The sequence below is a fragment of the Pseudonaja textilis genome, chromosome 3 (genome assembly GCF_049901715.1).
Source record: "Pseudonaja textilis isolate UNSWEBS1 chromosome 3, rPseTex1.2, whole genome shotgun sequence".
Lineage (NCBI taxonomy): Eukaryota > Metazoa > Chordata > Lepidosauria > Squamata > Elapidae > Pseudonaja > Pseudonaja textilis.
Window position 1 is genome coordinate 54,445,412 of NC_141992.1, and position 23,311 is coordinate 54,468,722.

General features: G+C 37.7%; 1 protein-coding gene across 8 annotated transcripts in view; it reads left to right on the forward strand.

Moving 5' to 3' along the window:
- Positions 1-10,691, forward strand: part of PTPRF (protein tyrosine phosphatase receptor type F) — a 542,470-nt gene extending 531,779 nt beyond the window's left edge. For 7 of the 8 annotated variants that reach the window (XM_087929754.1, XM_026706994.2, XM_087929753.1 and 4 more), the window contains 6 exons: positions 736-914; positions 2,555-2,681; positions 5,834-5,959; positions 6,210-6,364; positions 6,663-6,798; positions 9,124-10,691. In XM_087929754.1, coding sequence (XP_087785880.1) covers positions 736-914; positions 2,555-2,681; positions 5,834-5,959; positions 6,210-6,364; positions 6,663-6,798; positions 9,124-9,192 — 792 coding nt within the window. In that variant the 3' untranslated portion in view covers positions 9,193-10,691. The remainder of the gene's footprint in view (positions 1-735; positions 915-2,554; positions 2,682-5,833; positions 5,960-6,209; positions 6,365-6,662; positions 6,799-9,123) is intronic. The other variant, XM_087929758.1, reaches the window with a different exon arrangement.
- The last annotated feature ends 12,620 nt before the right edge of the window (positions 10,692-23,311 follow it).

The window sequence follows — 23,311 nt, forward strand, 5'->3', positions numbered from 1 at the left end:
CAGAAATACAAATACCACCCTTAACCTCTAAAAGTGACTTAGTCTTCGGCTCAAGAATCACAGATGGATGGAGGAGAATGCTTCTAAAATCTAATCCAAAATCTCAAGTTTGACTTTGCATTAGGTAAAAAGCAAAAGAATTTCTCTTGCCTGCTTTCCAGGCATTTCCTTTGTGATGGAGCACATGAGTAGTTTTCTGGCAAATAAACTTCCACAGAACTAAGAGCAGGAGCAGCCAGGCATATGGATATTCATATATCTTCCTGTACCTGGGTAAGGATTGGGAAACCTTTAAAAATAATGGATAGGAGGCTTTGGGCTGTTTGGAAGACATTGCGCAATTAGTGTCAGACCATATTGCCGAATAACAATATTGTGCAGTGCTGATACATATGTAGATCAAATTTGGGCCTGTTTTCATGATTTTTTAGATGAGCAAGATGTGTTGAGGTGCTCATCTAAAAAATATAAAGTGGGAATGCGATGGTTATGCTTTCCAGTCTTAATGGTACAGTGGCTCAGCAACAAATTCTTAGCAGCTTTCCAGTATGAGCAAGAATATTCTCCTTGATGGAATTCATGCTAGTGATTCTTACCTAAACAAGTTCTATCATCTCTGCAGATAATCTTTTTTTCTGTATTAAATGTGAAAAATTGTACCTGATGTTGAGAGACCTGTTGCTCCTGGAGTGTTGCATCTGATTTCTCCTGCCAATTTGTCACTTCTCTTCACAGCTCCTCGCCAATTCCAAAGCACATACCTCACGATTCATCAGTGCCAATCTTCCATGCAACAAATTCAAAAACCGCCTAGTGAATATCATGCCCTATGAGCTGACACGGGTTTGCCTGCAGCCAATCCGGGGTGTTGAAGGCTCAGATTATATCAATGCTAGTTTTGTAGATGGTTACAGGTAAAGTATGCCGTCCTGTTCAAAGTCTGAATCTCTTTTGTGATGTTCACTCTTGCTTCTTTAATTTGGACACTTCTGTCAAGCAATGCTGAGAGAAGAACAACATGCATAATCAGTCAGGTTCATGGCACATATATTAAACTACTTTTTCTTAGTGGTTTTGCTCTTCTTACCTTCTCCGTTCAAGCTTTATTATCTAATTAACTGAGAAATACTGGTTTCAGCATTCTTCGTTTTCCTGTAGTCAACACACTGTAGACAGCTTACTACATAATTCATTCTCCAATATATGCACATCTTACTTGTCAGATCTCCTTCCAGCAGTGCAATACAAGCAGATGAGCCCCTTCCTACCACTTGAAAGATTTGATGCAGAGCATGTGGCCCAAGGAAAAAATCAGGCTGCAGAGCAGTTTACCTACAGTAGTGAATTCAGAGATATTTCATGGGATAATCATTTCTGCGTAAGGGGAAGAAGCGCTGACCTTTATTTTATTATCTCCCTCCCCCACCCCTTCCCGATATCTGACGGGCTGCAAAAGCAGAAATGAATTGGCAATATGAAGGTTGACTTAAAAAAAGACATGGTGGGCAGAGAGCTAGGAACATGAAAGAAGTTTCCACCCCAGTAGAGTGGAAACTTCAGCAGACCTCTGGGCTGTGCTAAAGTTAGAAATGTAGAAGAGTTACTGAAGATGACTCAGCTTCATATCCTGCCAATAATCCTATGAGCTGCCACCTTATTTTTATTTATTTATTTATTTATTAAATTTATATGCCCCCCCACCAATAAAGCAACCGTAGGTAGTGTGATACACTTTAATGTATATAGTACTAAAATAGGCTACTATTGAGAGAGGACTATTGAGTGCCTGCCAAACTGGAGGAGATAGCATTTCATGTCTTACCTAAACTGTCCCTGAGGGCTCCCATTTATCTCTTCTCATCTTTCTATTTGAAGTGAGCAATCATTCTCCACCTTATCAAAAGGGATCAACTGGCCCAAGGTGCATTTTTATTTGTTTCTTCTCCCCTCACCCACGCTGTGCTCTCACCTTTTACGATGTCTTATAAATCCACTATGGAGCAGCTTGCATCTCTGTCCCGCATCATTACAGCTGTCCTATACCAGATTCATTAATTTTTAGCGCCACTGGAGAGATCAAATGAGGAGCCTAAGGTTATATACGAGGATCTGTAGTGCCCCATAGTGGTAAAATAAAAGTATCACAACCTCAGTTATAGATTTGGCTGGATTTGCATTCTTTCTTAATGTCACAATGGAATCTAGACCTTTATCCCTGACCTCACAAGACTTAGATTTTGGGATGCTTTAACAGGGAATTCCATGTTATGCATGCAGATGTTCCATGATTTCTAGTTTTGCTGAATCTAGATGTTGTGATGTTAGATCTTCAACTATGTGACTGAAATTTTGGCAGCATGATTTCACCAAATTAATAGTACAGGTTTCCTGCCATTTTGAAGAAATAAATGGAAATAATTACAATATAAGCCCTAAAATATTTAGCAAACTGTCAAACACTGCCCAAACCTGACCTAGTTGTATGTTACAGTCTCCTTCCCATGCCAGAAGTGCCAGAGTTGGTCACTAATCTGAACTCTTTGATATCTTGCAGACAACAGAAGGCTTACATCGCCACACAGGGACCTTTGGCTGAGACTACAGAGGATTTCTGGCGAATGCTGTGGGAACACAACTCCACCATTGTAGTGATGCTGACAAAACTGCGAGAAATGGGGCGGGTTAGTAAGCATCCTATGTTCTATAGGGAGATTTGTACTACAAAACCTAATCTTGCATAAAGAGATTCCGGATTTATTTATTATTACTAATGTAATGAATTTATATGGCTTCCCAACTTATACACAGGAACCCTGAGTGGCTTGCAACATTAAAACTCTGCTATATAAAACCATAAAACCCAACTCATCCTCCATGGCAGCAGGAACACAAATAAACCACTTGATTGGCTCCATCCAGAGGTGTGATTCAACCGGTGTAACAACCGGTTCGGTGCATTTGCTACTGAACTTCTTCAGCAATCCTTGCGTGTTAAACAGCTGATGCACGGCAATCCGCTGTGCCACGCAAATCAGCTGAACTTGAAAAGCAGGATATAAAGCACAGCCTAGAGCCCTGGCAAGCGGGCAGACCCAACAGCTGATCGTCAGAGCAAGCCGAACTGGTTTGCCCCCAGCTGATCCTCTTGAGCTACTAGTTCACCTGAACTGGAACGAACTGGTAGAATCCCACCCCTGATTCCATCTCCATTCAGGATCCCCAGGCCTAGTGATAAAACCACATCTTCAGATGCCTTTTGAAAAAGCAGCAAGATGGGGGCCAATTATACCTCTATCGGAATTATGTTCCATAAGGAAGGAGCCACTAATGAGAAGGCCCTTATTCATAGTCCCACCAGTTGTACATCCCTAATAAATGGGATCTGCAACATACCCTGCCTTACAGTCCTGTTCGATTCATGGACAGGTAATTCAGCTGAAAATGCTTTCCCTCATCAGAACTGAGGACAGGTGAATCAATAAAAGGTAGAGAATGTGACACAGAGGCTTCAGGGCTGATATTCTGCTGGGAGGGCTGATAGATTCTGCTGGGGCCCCACTCATGGCTGGGTGTCCAAAAGATCTGTCCCCTGAAATCATCTGAGAAAGCAATCTCTCATCCAGCATTTCTCAGGGCTGGCCTCACCTTGTGGACATTGCCTCAAGTACTAAATCTTGAAGAAGGGAGACCTTACTATTGTGCAAAGTAAATAAAACCAACCAAATTGTGCCTGTTATTGACGCATAGTTACTAAGGGAGCATAAACTAGTAGATAGGAGGAGAAGGTGAGTGGAAATAGTACTAAGCATTAGGAGCTGCTGGAAAGCTGCTGTCAGGACTCCACCATGCACCCCCATTCAAATTATAAGTTTCTAGCCGCAAAGGAGTATCTTTTTAGTTGACAGCCTCTAGTACTTATCTAACACATTCTCCATGAGCCTGGATTGATTTAACACCACTTTGTGAGGGATCCTCTTGTGAAACTCCTACTTCTCCAAATTCACTTGAAGAAAACAGGCAGTCAACTTGATCACAAACAAAAGACAAAATAATACTAGGAGCCACTTAGTCCCTTAGGATGGTGGTATGTTCTCTTGTCAGCTTCTGCTATCACTCTATTTGTTGCGTTACATTGAGCATTGAGAGCCTCCAAAGCTGGCAGAGAAAAGTGGCTATAACCTATATCATAAAAGAAAGACAATATCCCTTTTAGGCAGCATTCAGAAAAAGCAAACAAATAGAGGAGGTTTTGTATTTAAGCAGAAATGAGTTCTTCTCAGACACACAGAAAAGTGTGGGATGCCTGATCTTCTAGTTAGTCAGGATACTCTTGACTTAGAGCTAGTACTCTGTCAGTGTCTCCATCTCAAATGGGTATTAGCCATACACATTACTGAAAAAAATATTGATCAGAGAAAAATGTGGTTGAGTTGCAAAAGCTGCTTTTTAAGTTCTTCAATTCTCTAAGTTTGTATGACCCAGGACTGTTGATTCAGTGGTTTGGAGAACTTCCTTGTACTACATAGATCACAATAAGCTCCCAGCCACAATGAATTCAGAAGTTTTTCATCTAACACATTATAGGCATGAAATCCCCAGGGATTACAAAGTGGAAAAACCATGGCTTACATGTTGCCTTTATGGTAAATTCTTCTAAAGTTCAAGTACACTCGGTTCTAGAGGAATAAAGAACTGCAAAAATGTGCCATGCCATGTGTGAAGGCATCAAATCATGAATGTCCCATAAGCTTGACCAAGATTAAAGGCCGCCACAGATGAACAGCATCAAGAGAAGACTGAATCAGTCTCATTCCTGACAAAACATTCTCAAAACATTCTGTTAACCATTATTGTAAGATTGTTGGCTAACTCACTTTTGAGTGTTTCTGCAGTTCAGCTATATGTGCCAAAAACTGGAAACTTCCTTAAAACTGTAGACACAACAGTTGAATTTGATGCTGTGGATTAGGAGTATCTAAGAGTCATAACCAAAGAAATCTATGCATAGCACTGTCTTGGAAAACAATTTTAAATGAGGTCATAGTTCCTGGCAGGAAAAGTCAAACAGAAGATTGTGACAGATCTAAAGTCAAGAAAATATTGCTGATATGCCAGAGAGCACACTTGACACCAGCCATATGGAAGAAAGGACTCCAGTGGTACATTTTGTAACAACAGAAACTCATGAGCATTTCCCCGCAAATAATGACTCTCAGTCTAGCAATTTTTTTAGAATTTATTTGAGCAAGTGGGTATGACAATCATGTTTCTTAAACATATAGAAAAATAAGAGTATTGCAATAGAGAATGTGAAAGTTTAGGACAATACTGGTGCCAGCATGAATAGAAATAACAGAGGAGGGAAATACAGATTTGAGAGTTAAACCTTCAAGCTATTTTGTTCATTGTAGTTCTCATTCATTGAATTTTTCTGGTCAGTGATTAATTGGTCAGATTAATACCTAAGGCATCTGAGGCATCTGAATTTTTAAATGTAAAATGTGATTTTTCTCGTATCATTGATGGAAAGTTTTAAAGCCTGAAAACACCCTTTCTGACACTAGAGGACCACACAATGAGAAGGTTCAGTTGAAGCAGTAAAGCCTATCAAACTTTGAACTGGAAAGATAAATGAGAGTACAACCTGATTGCTTATTGGAAAGTGTTGGGGGGGGGTGTATTCAAGGTGAAACTCATCAGTCATTTCCAGCCAGAAGGGAGGAGCCATTTATTAAGAAAATTCTTATTTTGTCATTTTTGAATACAATAACTTTCATGCAAATAGTACTATATTGTTTGTCACTAATGAATTTTATCTTTTTTTCCTTTTCAGGAAAAATGCCACCAGTACTGGCCAGCAGAACGCTCTGCTCGGTACCAGTACTTTGTAGTGGATCCCATGGCTGAATATAACATGCCTCAATATATCCTTCGTGAGTTTAAGGTCACTGATGCTAGAGTGAGTATTAGACACCATATTCTGAATCCCCCAATGTTGTTTCCACCAGAAATTGCAGCTCCCTGGTACAGAAGGACATTTATCATCAGGCATTGCTTTATTGTCCTAACAGCCAGTGACATTTTGGGATAAAACAATGTAGCTAATATGCTCAGATTTAACTTACTCCACTCAGTCTTTCCAGGAACTAGTAAGCAACACCGTAAGATGAAAGCAGGGTGCAGTGATTTATTCTCTTTTCCACAACTAGGATGGGCAATCAAGAACTATCCGGCAATTCCAGTTCACTGACTGGCCGGAGCAGGGAGTACCAAAAACAGGTGAAGGCTTTATTGACTTCATTGGCCAAGTACATAAAACTAAGGAACAGTTTGGCCAGGATGGGCCCATCACAGTACACTGCAGGTGAGTTTGGGCATTAAGCTACCTGTGAAAGCTCGTTTAGGAATAGGCTAATGGTGAGGTAAATAAGTTTGCCAGGAAAACTAGAGAGCTTCTGATGTCACTATTCTAGACATAGAAGCATTTTAAGAATAAAGACAAGCAAATTGGTTTTAAGCATAAAAGTCTAGCATGACGTTTGAACTGAAGCTATTTAGAATGCAGGAGGTTTTGTGTGAAGTTGTGAGCTTCTGGAATGTCAATCCCTTGGACGCAATCCAAACTGGGATTGTTACTCATTTACTCTTTTCCTTATACATAGTGCGGGGGTCGGACGCACAGGGGTGTTCATCACATTGAGTATTGTACTGGAGCGTATGCGCTATGAAGGGGTAGTTGACATGTTCCAGACAGTGAAGACCCTGAGAACACAGCGACCAGCCATGGTGCAGACAGAGGTAAAGCTAATTGCCATGCTATTTCCTGCCTTAAAATGGAAGTGGGTGAAACATTCATTAGATGAAAGTGGAGTCTGCCTTCCTATATGAGAAAGCTAATTCTGAAAACAGGATAGTCTACTTACCTGCTAATTGACTGCTATTAGCCTTGTTTTTGTTTCCATAATGATATATATTTTTATTTACACACACACACACACACAGTTATATGGAACATGAAGTTTAGAATATAGATAGTAAGGTTAGTTTAAAAAAATGTTTCAATCAAACATTTGTAGTCTATTTTTTAAGCATATAAGAGGCACAATAAGAGAAGACAGCTGATTTCGCCAGTTATTCAGGTACAGGATAAAAAAAAGTTCTTGGAGCACTATGTGAACTATTACAAGAAACAGAAATAATCCCCCACCTTTTTCTGGCTGAAGACCTGCTAACTGAATAATACTTGGAAAATAGGACAAATATATAATTCGATTTTACTAATTTCAAATTTAATTACAATTGAATAATGCAGTTATTTTTTAGTCAGGTAGTTAATAGTTCCTATTATTCTGAAACTACCATTATGTAATAGTTAGAGGGCAATATGCCACCCATAGTCCACTAGAGTTGGATTTAAATTTAAATAAATAAAATACCCAAAGTTTCCAGGGATCAGATGATGCAGGAATGTTATCAAATAGTGCATGCTTCAAAGTAAATTTCTTCATATTCTGCACAAGACTGGAAAAAGATGCTGCATTCTTTAAAGAATCACCATTTTTCTTAATCTTGTGTTTGAAAAAAAGGATGCAGAACATGCCTTCCAAGTCCTTTTTGAAGCATTCACAAATCCCAAACTGACTTCATCACCTGAAAAGCTGGGACAAGAAATACGAACGGAATTTTTTTTAAAAAAAAAAATCTCCAGCAGATATCTTCAAGGGATCAACCAGCCCACTATAAGTTCATTGTGAAAGGCCACATGAATAATATTGCATTGTGAATAATTTAATGATATCCAATCAGCCTGCCAGACCTAAAGGACAGCCGGAGCCCCAGAAACCAGTCAAGTACTTTTCCCCTTTACAGGACAACAGCAAGAGAATCCAGTGTTTAGTCCAGAAAGATTAAACTGTTTTTTTGTAAGACAATTTGTATCTGATCTACACACCTTATTCCCAACTGCTACTCTTGATGTTGTCTATCAAGACAATCTTTCCTTTTCAATGGGTTGGATGGGAGAGAATAGATCTTCCAGTCTATATTTTATACCTCTTTAACAACTGTGTGCCAAAAAAGTACTGTAATTTAGTAGCAAATAAATGTTCATGTGAGGTGGTTAAGTGTAAACACAGCCACAAATTCTGCATAATTGCATTTTCTGTATTACCAAAGCAACCAATTGCTTGCCATTAAACTTACAGGTTCTACTGGGAATTAGCTCCCACCATAGTCTTATTGCTTGGCACTTTGAAGTGTGATATGTAAAAAGATGAGTCTGATATTTCTTTTCATTTGGCATAAGATCTAGCATCTGCTTGGTACTAGCTAAACACCTCATGTATTAATTTATTTATTTAATTAGCTACAGGGCTTATATGGCCACCTGTCTCATACAATGACTCTAGGTGACTTGCAGAAATCCATATAACATAGTTAAAACATAATTTCCTCCCAGGCACAAGACCAAACATCCTTAAGCTCAACCTTCTCATCTTGGCCCAAAGCTTGTGGGAAAAGACAGGTCTTCACCATCCACCTGAAGGCTAAAAGATATGGGGTTCTTCTTAATCTCCAGTGGGAGGTTTTTCCAAATAATTAGGTGGCCACCAAAGAGGTATGTTTCCATCAGATGGCAACATTTAAGGGAAGAGACATGGAGCAACCCACCATTCCTAATCTAGTACGATGGCAGGTACCCTTAGGGAGAGACAGTTCCACCTGTGCCATTAAAGGCGATACAGCATGTTAACTTGTACCCAGAAAGCAACTGGAAACCTGTGCAGCTGACACAGTATGGGGTTACTGGAGTGAACTTCATTCATTGTACTTCATTCTGGACTAGCTGCAGTTTCTGGATAGTCTTCAAAGCCAATCCCATATAAGCACATTGCAGTAATCAAAGGGAAGGTGACCAAGGCATGGGTGACTGTGAGCAAGGCCTCCCAGTCTAGAAATGGACACAACTGTGTCAGGTTGCAGTGCAGAGCAAGGCCTGTAATATGAAGTGCAGAGTAATACTTAATACTTATCTATTCTTAATTTCTGAACTATGATGTAATAGAACAGTTGATAGCTACCTTTACAACTGAGCACTGATTTTTATTTTTCTCCCTTTTCCAGGACCAGTATCAACTGTGTTATCGGGCTGCTCTGGAGTATCTTGGCAGCTTTGATCACTATGCAACGTAACTAATGCTTTCAACAGGTTGCAGCAGGAATGTCTAAGTGCAGAGACGGGTTCTTCCCAGCCAGCCGCCTATTTGTTAGTCCTTCTGTGCAGATGCTGCTGTTGCAGCAACAGCCTCCCCATTGACCAACCAGTTTTGACCACAGTATTTAGGTACATTGCCACCATGCTAAAAATGGGACCATCTAACATTTCCAAGCACCAGATGGATTTAGGTTAATACCTACACTCCTTTTCCTCCTCCTCCTCCCTCCACCACCCCTGATAACATTTCATGGTGAGGGTCACTAGGTGGAAGGGACAAAAATTTTTATATATGTAAAATAGTTAACTAGCCTTTTATATCTTTTCTTTTTTAAAAAATTCTTTTGCAAGTCTTAATGTTTTGCTCAGGCAAAACAGGAGAATAGAGGTGGTGGGGTTTTAATTTTCCTTTGTCTTCTCGCTTCCCCCTTATGTTGTCTCAACCATAGTGGCGCTGCCCATTTTCGGGCACTCCCAGGTTAATATTAGCACCTGGCTCATAGCTCTGGGATCCTCCAACTCCCTCTTCAGTCCTTTGTAGAATATTCATTTCCACAGAGTTGGAGCCAACCTAATGATTACTTCTGAAGTTTTTTTTTTTTTTCCATAGGCTTGTCTTGTCAGATGAGGCTCTAGCTAGATCAGATGCTTGATCCTATTGACATGTGTCCAGTGACCTCATATATTTCAACAGATTCCATGTAAACTTTCTAATGGAAAGAGAGACCCACTGCCCTCAGAGCTTGTCTTGTTGAGATGGGAGGAAATGTGGCATTGTTGCCACAGTCAAGTTCTAAAAAGGGACCTCACCATAACATTCCTTTATTTAGTCCTTTTTGTGCCAATAGCATCCTGAAGTGTGGTTACATAGAAAATGTGGCCAACAAAGAGTATCAGAGTATTTTCCAAGGTAAAATAGCACAACTCCGGAAGGCCAGCCTTCCTGCACAAACAGCTCCCAAATGGGGGTGCCTTGGTTATAGGAGGGGGAGAAGGATTGGGGGTTTTCAAATAAGGAAATCACTTCTTAGAGGCTGGGTTTGGGTCTAAATCTTGCTATCCTGTAAACATTTAAAAGTCATTAGAATGCTCTCATTTTCAACAATGTAAAGATGGTTTAATTAACCAATGTGGCAAGACTACTGGAATTAATTTAATGGTACTATATATTATTCCTCTTTATTAACTTACACTTGCACTAAAGGCAGAAAGATTACAGCCTTCTCCCAGGTGCATAGCTCTAAAAATAAAGGTGGTGGAAAGGTCTCTAACTGTATTATCCAATGTATCCAAACTGCATTGAAATCAACAATCCTGGGTGGTGATGTTGGAGAGAACATTCATTTTTACCTTGTGATAGCATAGTGCTGTAGGGGTCACTGTTGTATACAGTCTGTTTTCTATTTGTTAATAAAGTTCTACAGCATCATTGCATAATTCTTGATGTTAATAAATTTGAATAATCAGGTTTCCTACATATTTGTTATGCTGTCTTTTATTTGGAAATAAGTAAAAAGATAAAACTCTCAGGAAGGAGCTCTCCAAAACTGTAGTTGTGGGAGAATTAATTGGACCTGTTCTTATAATACAAACACGAACAAAAAAGATTAATTATTGGGCTGTTTCCAGAAAAAAACATCCTTTCTCTCTCCTAGACAAAATCCTTTACATATATATTAACCTACCACAAGGTTGTAATCAGTGCATATCACTTAAATGCACAGAATCCATGCAGATGAGGAACTTTTTCAGTAAAACCCAATCTAAGAAAGTGAGCTAAAAACAGAAGAGTTGGGACATTCAAATACCACAAGAATCCACCGACACTGCAAAAATACTGATTTGAAACAGATTTGTTATGCTTGCAAAATTTCTAAAAAAGCTACTTAATGATTTTGAGACTTGAGTAGTTAAGTACTTAATTTCCTTATTGTTATATTTATGTAGTTGCCCTAGATTTGCTTTAGCAGGCATATGTACTTTAAATACATTTTTCATCTCCATTACCATTCATAATTACTAGTGCCAACTTCAATCAGAACTCATAATCCTGAAATTTATGAAATAAATCTATATTGTTTAGAATCTGAGTATTTACAGAATTTATTTTTCTGATCCCAGTATATCCATGATTAGCCCTCTCCCCCACTCCCCAAATCTAGAATAAAGTTATAAAGATTAGAGGCTCCTGATTCCTAAGGTTAGGTTTAGGTTTAACTTTCAAAATTACAAAGCAACTGGGAATCAGCTTACCACTGGAAATCCCACCTGTACTATAAAAGACGAGTTGCATTCATCCTTTGGAATTTGCTTCCCAGGGAAGCACTGTTGACACTGCCTTTGATCGCTTTTGAAGGCCTCTATCTTTAATATACTAGAATCTACCATTTCTCTTGGTTCAAAGTCCACACAAGTACACAGCTTGTCAAGTGTTACCTACCAAAAGTGGGTGGGGCTGAAATTGTTGCTTCTACCCACTCAGAAGGACAAAAAGATTGCCTGGTCTAAATCAATGTTTTTGATCTGTTTTTTAAGTTCCCTTTTGTTTTGATTTGCTGTTTTGTAAATAATTCTGAGAAGTATCCTTTAAAACAGCATATAAATGTTTGTTTTTTAAACCAAAGGGAGAAATTTCTTTTCATAATTTTGATTTTTCAAGCAGCGTTGTGTCCTAACAATATTTCAGCAACGTTTTCTAATTTCTTTTCTAGTAAACTATCTTAATAGATCCAAAGAGTCTGTGATCAGACTTTTTGTAAAAAATAGCCATATTTCTTTCACTATTGTTTTTTTTTTGTTCAGTTTATATTTTTATTTGTATCCTACTATTATATTTTCCCAGGTTTCTGAGTAAAGAGATTAAAACTAAAAATGTTATTTCAAGAGAAATAGTGGCTTGAATTAGTTATAATGAGAACAAATCTAGCATGGAGGTGGCCCATGGGCCAGATGCATCACGCACAGGCCACGCATATCCCAGCTCCACGAATAGGAAAACCATTGCACAACATCACATGATGCAGCGAGTTTGATACCCGTGTTCTAGCATCTTGAAGGCTAGCAACATTTTCACAAAACTATTTGTAAATCATAATCCCCTTCATCAGACAAAGTCTTGTGAATAAAGAAGCACTGCATAGACATAGAGTTGAATGAAAGAGAAATAGACAATGATGAGAAGATGAGAAAGGTTTCCATGCACAAAATAAGCATGAGATAGACTCCTATTTAATACACAGTTAACATATCTCTTTGTTTGATCTGTTGAGAAATTGCATCAAAACTATTAACTCCAGCTCATTTGTTTTATGACAAAATTAATCCCCATAATTTCTCTAGAATTGCTATTGAAATTTGAGATAAAGTGGCCTAGGAACTTTTGAAATGTTCTCCCAATAGCTTTGGGCTATTGCCTTTCCTTTTGTATCGCTTCCTTTTGCATAAATATTGAGTAGTGTACAGGGCAAGAGACAATGATAACGTATATTGGAGAATGAGCAAGTATTTGCATCTCTGAAAGTGTGAGTAGCATTATTTGGTCCTACATATTGACAGCATAGGTCCAAAGGAAGGACTGGTATTCGGTTCAGCCACAAGGTTTGGGTGTCATGCCTGCATAAATGTGCATGTGATATTTTCATTTCCTAATAGCTGTTTAAAAGCAAAGGCTACTTTGCTTTCTTATACATAAGGAATATCTAGTAACAACTGTGCAAGTATGTAATCTCTCACAGGACTATACTGCTTGCATCTGATTAAATAGACCATGCCACAAAGTTTATGCAAAAGTAAATTGGTTAATTTTTGAAGTGTCACAAAACACTTTGGTTATTGTTGTAGGAATATATAAAAAAGCTATTTCTCTGAAAACTAATTACAACCATTTTTTCTTTACTCTTTTACTATAATTTACATTGGAGCTTCTTCACTTGATACAGAACATTTGCATAGGTAGTTTTCTATGGAAAACACCACTTTTCTGTTGGATCAAGGCTGTCACCAAGATGGAGGCTATGTTGTGAGGGCCTATCCTCAACTATTATTATTAAGCAGAATATTTCAGAGCCAGAGCAAGCAGAGTGTGTGTTTAAGCCATACGTAATTTTTTTTAAAGATGACTTATTATCTAGCATATTTTTTACAAGCACACTGCATACATGATAATAGAAGTATGTTGAAGAAACAAAACACTTTGCAGATCAGTTCTCCACTCTACAATGTCAAATAAATGCCATAGTTGTGCAGCACTTTAGGTTTGATTTCAAAAACGTGTTTCAGTACGTCAGCATCTGTTTATAGCTTTTTGAAGCAGCCACAGAACTGCACCAATGCAAAAGAAGAGGTGGCTCTATTAAAGAGTCTGAAGCTACATTTATTTCACAAACCAAGGCATCATTTTGGGGTAGACCAGGAAATGTTGCATGGCTCTATCAAATGCCAAGCAATATAAGCAGTAAGCAATGACTTCACTAGTAGCCATTTGTTATGCCTGCTGTTTTATTTATAGAACTGGCAGCAGCAGAACTGTCAACAATAATGGCATCACGGTCTTGACATAATTCTTGTAGTTTGTGGGTCTGTTGATAAAATATTTGTCTTCATCTAGGTACAAAAGTTATTTTATGGGAAGTAAAAAGTTAAAAAGCAAATAGCAAATTGTCTACCAGGCCATAGTCCAAGATTCCATAAGGTCAACTGAATTTTACATATTCAGCATTTGCTACTTAGAATAACCTTTCTTGCTTTCAGGTTGTGCAAAATGAATAAAAGTTACCTCCCTGGTTTTCCTGCTAAGCAAATATAATTCAGAAATGCACTGCACGAAAAGATGAACTATCCTCATAAACTAGAAAAGTTTTGAAACTGGTCCCTGAACAAAGCATGGGACATGGGGAATGCTAGAACATGCAAAGAATAACGCTAAAACATGCAAAGTGATAGCATCCCTCTTTCACAAAGTCTAAAGTTTGGTAAGAAGAATTTAACCATATTTAGCTACTTCAGGAACTGAGAGGAACAAAGATTCTCATTTATAGTAGTAGTAGTATGAGGAATGGACCTACCTACCAGAAAGGTTTCATCCCTTTAATTTTCTAGAGGTTCCTCATGATCTAGTTCTGTCAGCAGGCCTGGGAACTCTGGGGATCGGTGAAATATTGAGATGGTCCTCTCTAATTAACATCTGTTCTTTGTCCAATCACTTTTTAATTCTATTTTAATTTTGTGCTTTTTTATCATTTTAAAGTTTTTGATATCAATATCAGTTTTAACTATTGTTTTGAATTTTGTTGCATGCTGCTCAAAGCCATTTGATTGTGAGATAGGCAGCTATATAAATACAACAAAGGAATAAATAAACAGCTCATAGAAATAGCACTTACTTATATACCGCTTCATAGTGCTTTACAGCACATTCCAAGGAGAAGAGTTTCACGTTGTTATGGCATTCTGCAAAGCAGTTAGAACCTGGTTTTTTCAGAGGGCCTTTGCCATCAATCTGATACTTCGGTTTATGCATAGATAATGTTTTCTTTTATTATTATTATACATACTATAAACTATCTAGAATCCAAATGAATTGAGATGATACATACAGTTCACATGTAAAATAACACTTGTATCTTTTAAAAATCATTTGATAGCCAAACTAAGACAATAGTCACATAGCCACAGTGGTGTATTAACCGTTAAGCAGACTAAGCACGTGCTGAGAGCACCAGGCCCAAAGGGGGCACCACAAAAACTTTTCTGTAGCCTAAGCTTTGTACAGTATATACAAAGGGGGGGGGGGGGCAAGATTTACCAGTGCTTAGGGCACCAGTGAGCCTTAATCCGCCACTGCCTAGCCATGTGAATGCGTGAAATTTCATATACTGTATTATAAATGAAATCTAAACAGGAAGTGAAGATGAGCAGTTGTGGATCACTAAGCTGCTGAGGGAAGGAAAGGATTTTATCCTTTTGTTCCTGCCCATCTTTTGTGCTAATCTGCACCAGAATTTCCACAGCCTTTGCTACTGGAAGAAAAATTCCCATTTCCATATGATTATTTCAGTAACAGCCAAAGCCTTTACTGTTTCCTTTGTAAAGGCAGCCCTTTAATTTAGAACTATTGCAGCCTCGTCTATTGCTGTTCAATTTTCTACAACTTCTACCACAATGGTGGGTCTTTGACCTCTCTTCTTCCCTTTCACTGTAGACTTTTAGTTCACTGGGCCACTTTATTTTTTGCACAGCATATAAGAAACATGCCCTCTGTTCTGTTAAATATTTGCAGTCATTTCACTAGTATGGGGTTTGTGGGGAATGACCTCAAACAGAATGAGCTAATTTTTGAACACCATTAGGATAGAGCATTATTGTTATTCAGGCTGTAGAAATGCTGCAGCCCATTAAAGGCTCCTACACAGAGTGGCATCCAAAACAATCACCTAGCTTGTGAATCCAATCAACTCTACCTCATTTTTTAAAAGAAAAACATAAAATAAAAGAGAGAGATCATTGTAACATGCTAATTAAACACTCAGTGGACAAATAAAAATGAGGCCCAAACAGTGATAGCTAATATGCCAGTCACACATGGTTTCCTGGTTGAATACTGAAGCAACCAAGAGCCAAATAAACATCTCTGAATGCCTGCTGTGCTAATATATGTACACCCATTAAATATAGGGTACCTGTTGGGGGCAGCAGCAGAACAATCCGTAGTCTCATAAATGACCAAAGAGAAGGAGACTGATACATGTTATACAACTCAATTGGTTTCATTATACTACTTGTTCTCTCCTCAAGTTTGACACAATCATAATCCAATCAACTTGCATTTTTGGGCAAAGAAGAATGCCATTCTTGCCAAAGCAAAAGCAGACCCTGTGTATACAAAAAAAAAATGTGAATTCTGCTGTTCTCTTCATTTTTGCAGTAAGTTCATACTGATTTCAAGAAGAAAACCTAAATGATAGCATTCACATACAGTAAACGGCCATTCAGCATATTACAAATATAATTAATAGATAGATAAATATAGTCAAGAATGCTGACTGGTGGTTTTGAGCATACAACGCAGTCTGGAGGATATCATTAACAGATAAAGTTTCTGAACAATTCGCAATTATTTAATTATATTTCCATATGAGTAAAAGTACTTACCAGTGCTATGATGACTCCTGTCCCTTGTGAGAAAAAATGGCTTTTAGGTCTGAACTTCCTCCTGTTCAAGGAACGCACCAAATCCAGCTGAGGCTCCCTTTTTGGAGAAACAGGAAGAAAACCCAACCACTGCTAATTCCTTGTCCTGTACCCCTTTCTTGTTGCTACACCAGAAAATCTCCCAAGCAGGTTCTTCATAAACCTGGAAGGCTACACAGGAAGCCAACCTCCAGTTCAAGCAAAGCAGTGCTAAAATCAAACAATAATGAGAAGCAGTAGTAGCAGTGAATACATCAATTTTAATTTTTAATTAAATATGGATAAATGTAAGTATTGATAAATATGTATTGATAAGTATTTACATATATGTCATACAAAGCCATAAAAACAAAAGCTGTTTCACAGTCCTCCATAATTTTTAAAAGGTTTCTGAGAGGAAAAAAAGGTTAAGAAACATAGCTCTAAAGAAATCCTAAAGTCAGAAAATTTAAACTGAATCCTGTCATGTTTTACAAGAAAAAATAGTTTACATTTCCAAATTAGTATATAGGTTCCTTATTACAGTATACATCATAAACAATTCCTTCAGTTTTCTTAGTTTATCAAAACAGCATTGTGTGCTACCATGTTTCCCACAAAATAAGGCTGGGCCTTATTTTTTTTTGACCCCCCGAAAAGACGGCTAGGCCCTCTTTTCAGGGGTGACCTAATTCCCCCCCCTTTGCATGCACAGGTGGGCGGCAATGGCTTGGATGTTGACCTCGGCGTTGGTGGGGCACTTCGTATTGGGAGACCTTCCGCCACCGTTGCTTTCCATTCTCCCCGTGCTGCCGTGGCATTTAGAGTAACACCATGGCATTTGGCACAGCCACGTAGCATTTGGCGCATCCATGCATGGCCAGCCAGGGCTCCTCCCTGCAACCGGAGCCCGGAGGAGACGCTCGGCTTCAGGCGCTCCTGTCGCCGCCTTCCCTTCGCCTTCAAAGGCAAAGCCAATTCTTTTAAAAACGATGCCCTACTACCAGTACGACAAAGCCTCCCTTGCCCAAGAGGGCAGCTTTGCCTTTGAAGTGTCCCACCAATGCCGAAGTCAACGCAGGCAGCACCATATCTGGGTATGCAACAAAAGTGCTTCCTAACGGCAAGCCCCCCCCCGGCCATTCCCCCCCATTTCGCATGTTTAATATAGGCCTTCCTTTGGGGGAGGGGCTTAATTTGATTTTATGCCTATAAAACATGCTGGGACTTCCTATTGGGGGAGGCTGTATTGTTGGAGAAACACGGTAGGTTCAGATGTACCAGTAGTTCCTAGTATATAGTTTAAAGCAATAGCTATAAAATTAAAGGAATAAATAGAAGGATGTTTTATTTCCCTTCCACCCACAGAAAATTGCTACAATGCTTTTAATTAAATACTCTTAAAATATCCATGCTGCATTTTTTGCAGTAACAAAGACATATAATTTATATCTTGACTTCCCTTAAAGAAAATCCATCAGACTAGCATTAGAATCTCATTTTCTCCTCAAAGCATTACCATAAAATACATTGGACAAGTTACTATCTCTTAGTCCAATTTATTTTATGGTAATTCTGAATGTTATGACTGAATGGAACTTAGTGTGGGCTTCTTCATCAAAATCTGACAATTACATCAACTTGACATAATGAATATAAAACCATCAAACTTTAGAATGTTGACATTTTTTTAGTGAAAAGAATAATCTGATCAAAATCTGAAAGCATTGATCAATTAATGTTGTCAATTTATTTCACTTTGTATTTAATATGATGTTAAGTGAAACTGACACTGTTTTCTTATATGAGCATTTTAATAGGTTACTATTTTATTTAAAATTTCATTCATATTTTAAGCAATCTGATATTCCTGGTTAGCAAAATTTATCATACTTTTAAGAGTTACATATAAATTTACAGGTAGTCCTCAATTCACAACTGGTTGCCTAGCAACAATTCTGCTGAAAATCAGATACTTCCAGTTTGGCAAAAATGTATCATAGTGAACAATGGGTTTGCTTAACAGCTGTGGCATTTTCTCAACATCCACAACATTAGTACTTCTGACCACCATGTTTACTTGATAACTGCTACAAAAAACATTGTAAAATTAGGTCTGTCGTGGGACCAATCTATTTTATGACCATTACAACTTACAACTGTAATGGGCAGGGTCCATTATATTTGTAATTTAAGAATAATCTGCATGGTGCAATTTTATATACTACAAAAGAGAACATGTACTTGAAAAAATTCAACAGCTAAATCTAGACTTGGATCTAGGTCTCCCCACGCTTAGTCCACAATTCAAAACTAAATGTGCTATCTGTTAAAATGCTAGCTTCTGATTCCAACTGTACTTTCTAAGAAAATCTGCTGGGTAATAAAAGTGGGAAATTGCCACAACCCCAGATATGAGTCACTGTTTAATAATTCTATCTGTGTCAGAGTTTTATCAAGACAGTGTACAGAGTATTCCCTTCTTCAGTTCTTCCTAGAACTGAAGGCTAAAAAAGAATGAGCTTCTATGTGAGCTTCTATAGTTAAGAGTGGTCTTCCTTGTACTGGCCCAACATCTTTACTAGTGCTTTAGCATCTTTATTGTGCTAGCATAGCACAATGACTTTCAACAGTAGAAACCTCTTACCTGCTAATTCAGGAAAGCTGACAACTTACTTCAACAACTTACATATATTCATTAAAATCTTAAAGCAGTGATGTCAGGATATGAATCCCACATTACCACAAGCTATGATAATGTAAATCATGATTTGCTTATTCAACCTAAAAAGAACTCTTAAGCTTTAAATCATGATTTATTTAAACATGCTGGCTGGGTTCACATATCACATTAAGCCACGAATAAGTCAATTACATTATGATTTAATACAACATGTAAACATACTTATTGTAAACCATGGCATCTGGTTTAGCATATTATGTGAGTCCAGCCAGCTATGACTTAGCAAACCATTTACTGTATAATGAAACAACAGTGTAAGATACATGCCTTGTTTGTATTAATTAAGTCGGATTTACAAAAGCAACAGGAAACATTAAATTTCTTGAAGCAATCTTAAATCTCTCTGGCATACAATTATATAGATTTATAACTTGGGAATCTCTATAATCTATATTCTGCCATTCCCTCCCTCAGAGACAAGTAATGTTATGCCCAAGGGTAACAAGGTCCCTGCAGAGACTTTGTTAGGTACCTGCCAAGTTCACTTCCTTCCTTTTTTAAAATTGAAAATAAATGGAAAGCTGGCACTGTAACATAATCTTTATTTATAAAAATGTTTCCAGGCCTCACATATTCCCTGTGGAAATTTCTAGCAAATACCTACCTACCTATTCCGGAAAAACATTAGAATGCTGAGAACATTTAGAGGGGCTACCTCTAACATTTAGAGGCAAGAAACCATTTCATGTTTGCCTTCTACAAACTAAGCTTTCTAATCAATCATACCTTGAGAAGTATTTTATAAAAGTGCATATGAAAACAAGATCTCTTGCAATTGATAGTTTTGGAGTATTGTAACAGATGAAAAACCAATTATGTATGTCTGATCGATTATAAAAAGGCATAGTTTGATCATTAAATATTTGGAAAACTGAGGTCAGTAAAACATTAGAATGTTTATAGAAAAAAAATAACAGAAATGGTGGAAGACAGAATTGGTGATTGGAAAGGAAAAATACAGGCTTATCAGCATTAGGAGAAGTATTCTCTGGGGTGACTCATTATTATCCTTATTAACTGTCATTACTATGAGTCCACTTTAAGTGATTTTGAAGAAAACAAATCTTGGCTACTAAACAGCAAAAAAAAAAACCTAATGAAATCTCACACTGGCTTTATATGGATAATCTAAAGCTTTATGGAAAATCAAAAATCAAATTCCAGTCATTAATAAAAACAATAAAAATGTTACCACAAATTTAGCAATAGAATTTGGCCTAGAGGAATGTGCTATAGTAACAATTGGGGTCAAATCACAAACAATAATGGAATTGAAATATCAAATAATGAAATCACCAGAAGCTATCAGAATTAAGCCTAAAGGTATCTGGGCATTTGATAATTGGACAACATCAAGCATTGACAAGTTAAAAATGTGATTAGTGAATACATCCAAAGAGTGAGAAACACCCTCAAAATCATTAATATCTTGGCCAAACATGTAGATTTCTGGAATTATTACCGGACACATGTGGAAGTAGACACTTTGGACCAAAAACAAGACAGTTAAGATAGAATATGAATATATGAATATGAATATATATATATATATATACAAGACAATACAAACACAATACAGAAGCCTGATGATGGCAAATGAGATTCTGCCGAAACGTTGCTACAACTTTAAAAGCACAACTATAATGATGTGGGAAAATACCCAAACAAAGCTGAATACCATACATGTAAGTACCTGCAAAAATTTAACACACACACACACACACACACATACACACACATATTGTGTTTCCCTTAGAAGAGACAATAGAAAGATAGAGGGGTGGGAATCAGAACACACACACACTTCAGCAACCAACATCCAGATAAGGAGATTTTAACATGAGACAATATCCTAATTAAGGAAGTCTCAAGGAGAAAACCACCAATACTGGCAGGGCAAACTACTGTATATAAGTAGGGAGCAAACCCCTCACTCACTAGCATTGATGATATTAGCTATTTGGTTAATGTAATATATGCAACCGAACAACCAATTTCATAGAGCACCAAAACCATCATATGGTTTTGTTTGTATGTGTGTGTGTAGATGACAGACAGATGATAGATGATAAACAGATAAGAGATGGAATTGATGGAGATGAAGAGATATATAATGGGTGTATATATATATACATAAACTATATATCAGGGATCTCTAACCCCTGGTCTGCCACGCATTGGGAACCAGCCCACACAAGCAGTGGTCAAAAGCATGAAGGTGCATTTGTACAAGTGGTGTGCGTGCACATGAAACTATACCTCCCTTCACTGCCACCGCCACAGGTCCTCAGAGCTAAAAAGATTGGGGACTGCTGCTGTATATAATACTGTATGTGTATGTATATGTGTATACATAAATATTATGAAATTAAAAAGTTGTAGAAACCAAATAAGGATGCTGAAGGAGTCTGAACCATTCTAAGTATTCCAAATTACGAAATTAACATATTCAGTATCAACATATTCAGTATCACCCCTAACATACTTCCCCAAATATAATTAGAAGAGTTTTAGTAACCCAAATCAAGTGAGAAAATGCACACGATTCTAGATATGAACACTCAAGTTATAATACTCTTTAAATTTAAAAAGCCAATAAGCTTTTTGGTTTTTTTTCCCCATTGGTTTTTATCATATACTAGCCAATAACCTGGCATTGCCCGGGTATTTATTCATCCCAATCCTGTATTAGACAGGAAAATCCTGCAATCGGGACTCACGCTGTTGTACTGTCTGTCTTCTCTTCCTCCCCAAGAGGGAGCCCTGTGAAGCTGTTACCATGGCAGAAGCCATTTTAAGGCACACACACAGAGTGATGTTAGGGGTGTTTTATCCCCACAGTATTTGTTTCCAGGGGGTAAGTCATCTGTGTACCAAGTTTTGTTGAAATTGCTCAAGGCATTCCAGAATTATAATAAATAAATAAATGTTAACAAATAAATAAAATAATAATAAATATATAAGAATAAGATTAGAAGATAGAAAGAAAATAGAAGAAAACAATCAACCAATGGAACAGCTTGCTCTCGGAAGTTGTGGGAGCGCCATCATTTGAGACTTTCAAGAAAAGATTGGACTGCCATTTGTCAGAAATGGTGTAGGGTCTCCCGCTTGGGCAGGGGGTTGGACTAGATGACCTACAAGGTCCCTTCCAACTCTGATTCTCTTATCAGTAGTAGTAGTAGTAGTAGTAGTAGTAGTAGTAGTAGTAGTAGTAGAGGAGGAGGAGGAGGAGGAGGAGGAGGAGGAGGAGGAGGAGGAAGGAAGGAAGGAAGGAAGGAAGGAAGGAAGGAAGGAAAGAAAGAAAGAAAGAAAGAAAGAAAGAAAGAAAGAAAGAAAGAAAGAAAGAAAGAAAGAAAGAAAGAAAGAAAGAAAGAAAAGTAAAGTAAAGTAAAGTAGAAGATATACATTAGTTCTCAATTTTATCATCCAGAAACCACAAACCGTTGAGGGAATATTTGTGGGTATAACCAAAGTAAGCAAAAACCCTGCATATCCCCAAAACGGAGCTCAAAACTTCATCTGCCTAAAACTATCTACCACTAGAGATTATTTTTAATGCTATTTGCATCCTACAAGTGAGCTATGCCATGTTCATGGATTCAGATTCGAACCACCTCAACCCGTCCCTCTGCTGGATATTAGAAAAAATTGTCTTTGTTAAAATGGAGTGCTGGGATATACTACAGGGTTTCAATGATTCCCAGCAGCCTTTGATCATCATTGAGAATTTCCAAGGAACTGGAAAAGTCCAAGAAGTTGAAGCAGATGGCAATATTCTAGGAATGGGTAAATACCTACAGAAATAAAGAATACCTAGAGCAAGGAACCTGTTTGCTAGGTGTTTAATTTATATTTTGACATTGTAATGTCTTATTTTCTTCATACATCTACACAAGTTATAGCATCAGTGCTTAATTGTAGGTTGTATAATTACACAAAGATTTTTTTTAAAATTAAACCTGACAGGGATTTATAATGTTTTTAACTCTCTCCAGTCTCTTTAGAGATTTGGACAAAGTTTTTTATTTTATTTTAATATATTGCATTTTTCTCTTCTAATTTCCAAGCTACTGTATTTCTGTGTCCTGTGCAGCTCTGTAATCTTTTCCTTTCATACTAAATAAAACTGCAGAGTGAAAAAGAATGTTTTGTCTTTTTAAAATGTGGTTTTATCCTAGCCTGAC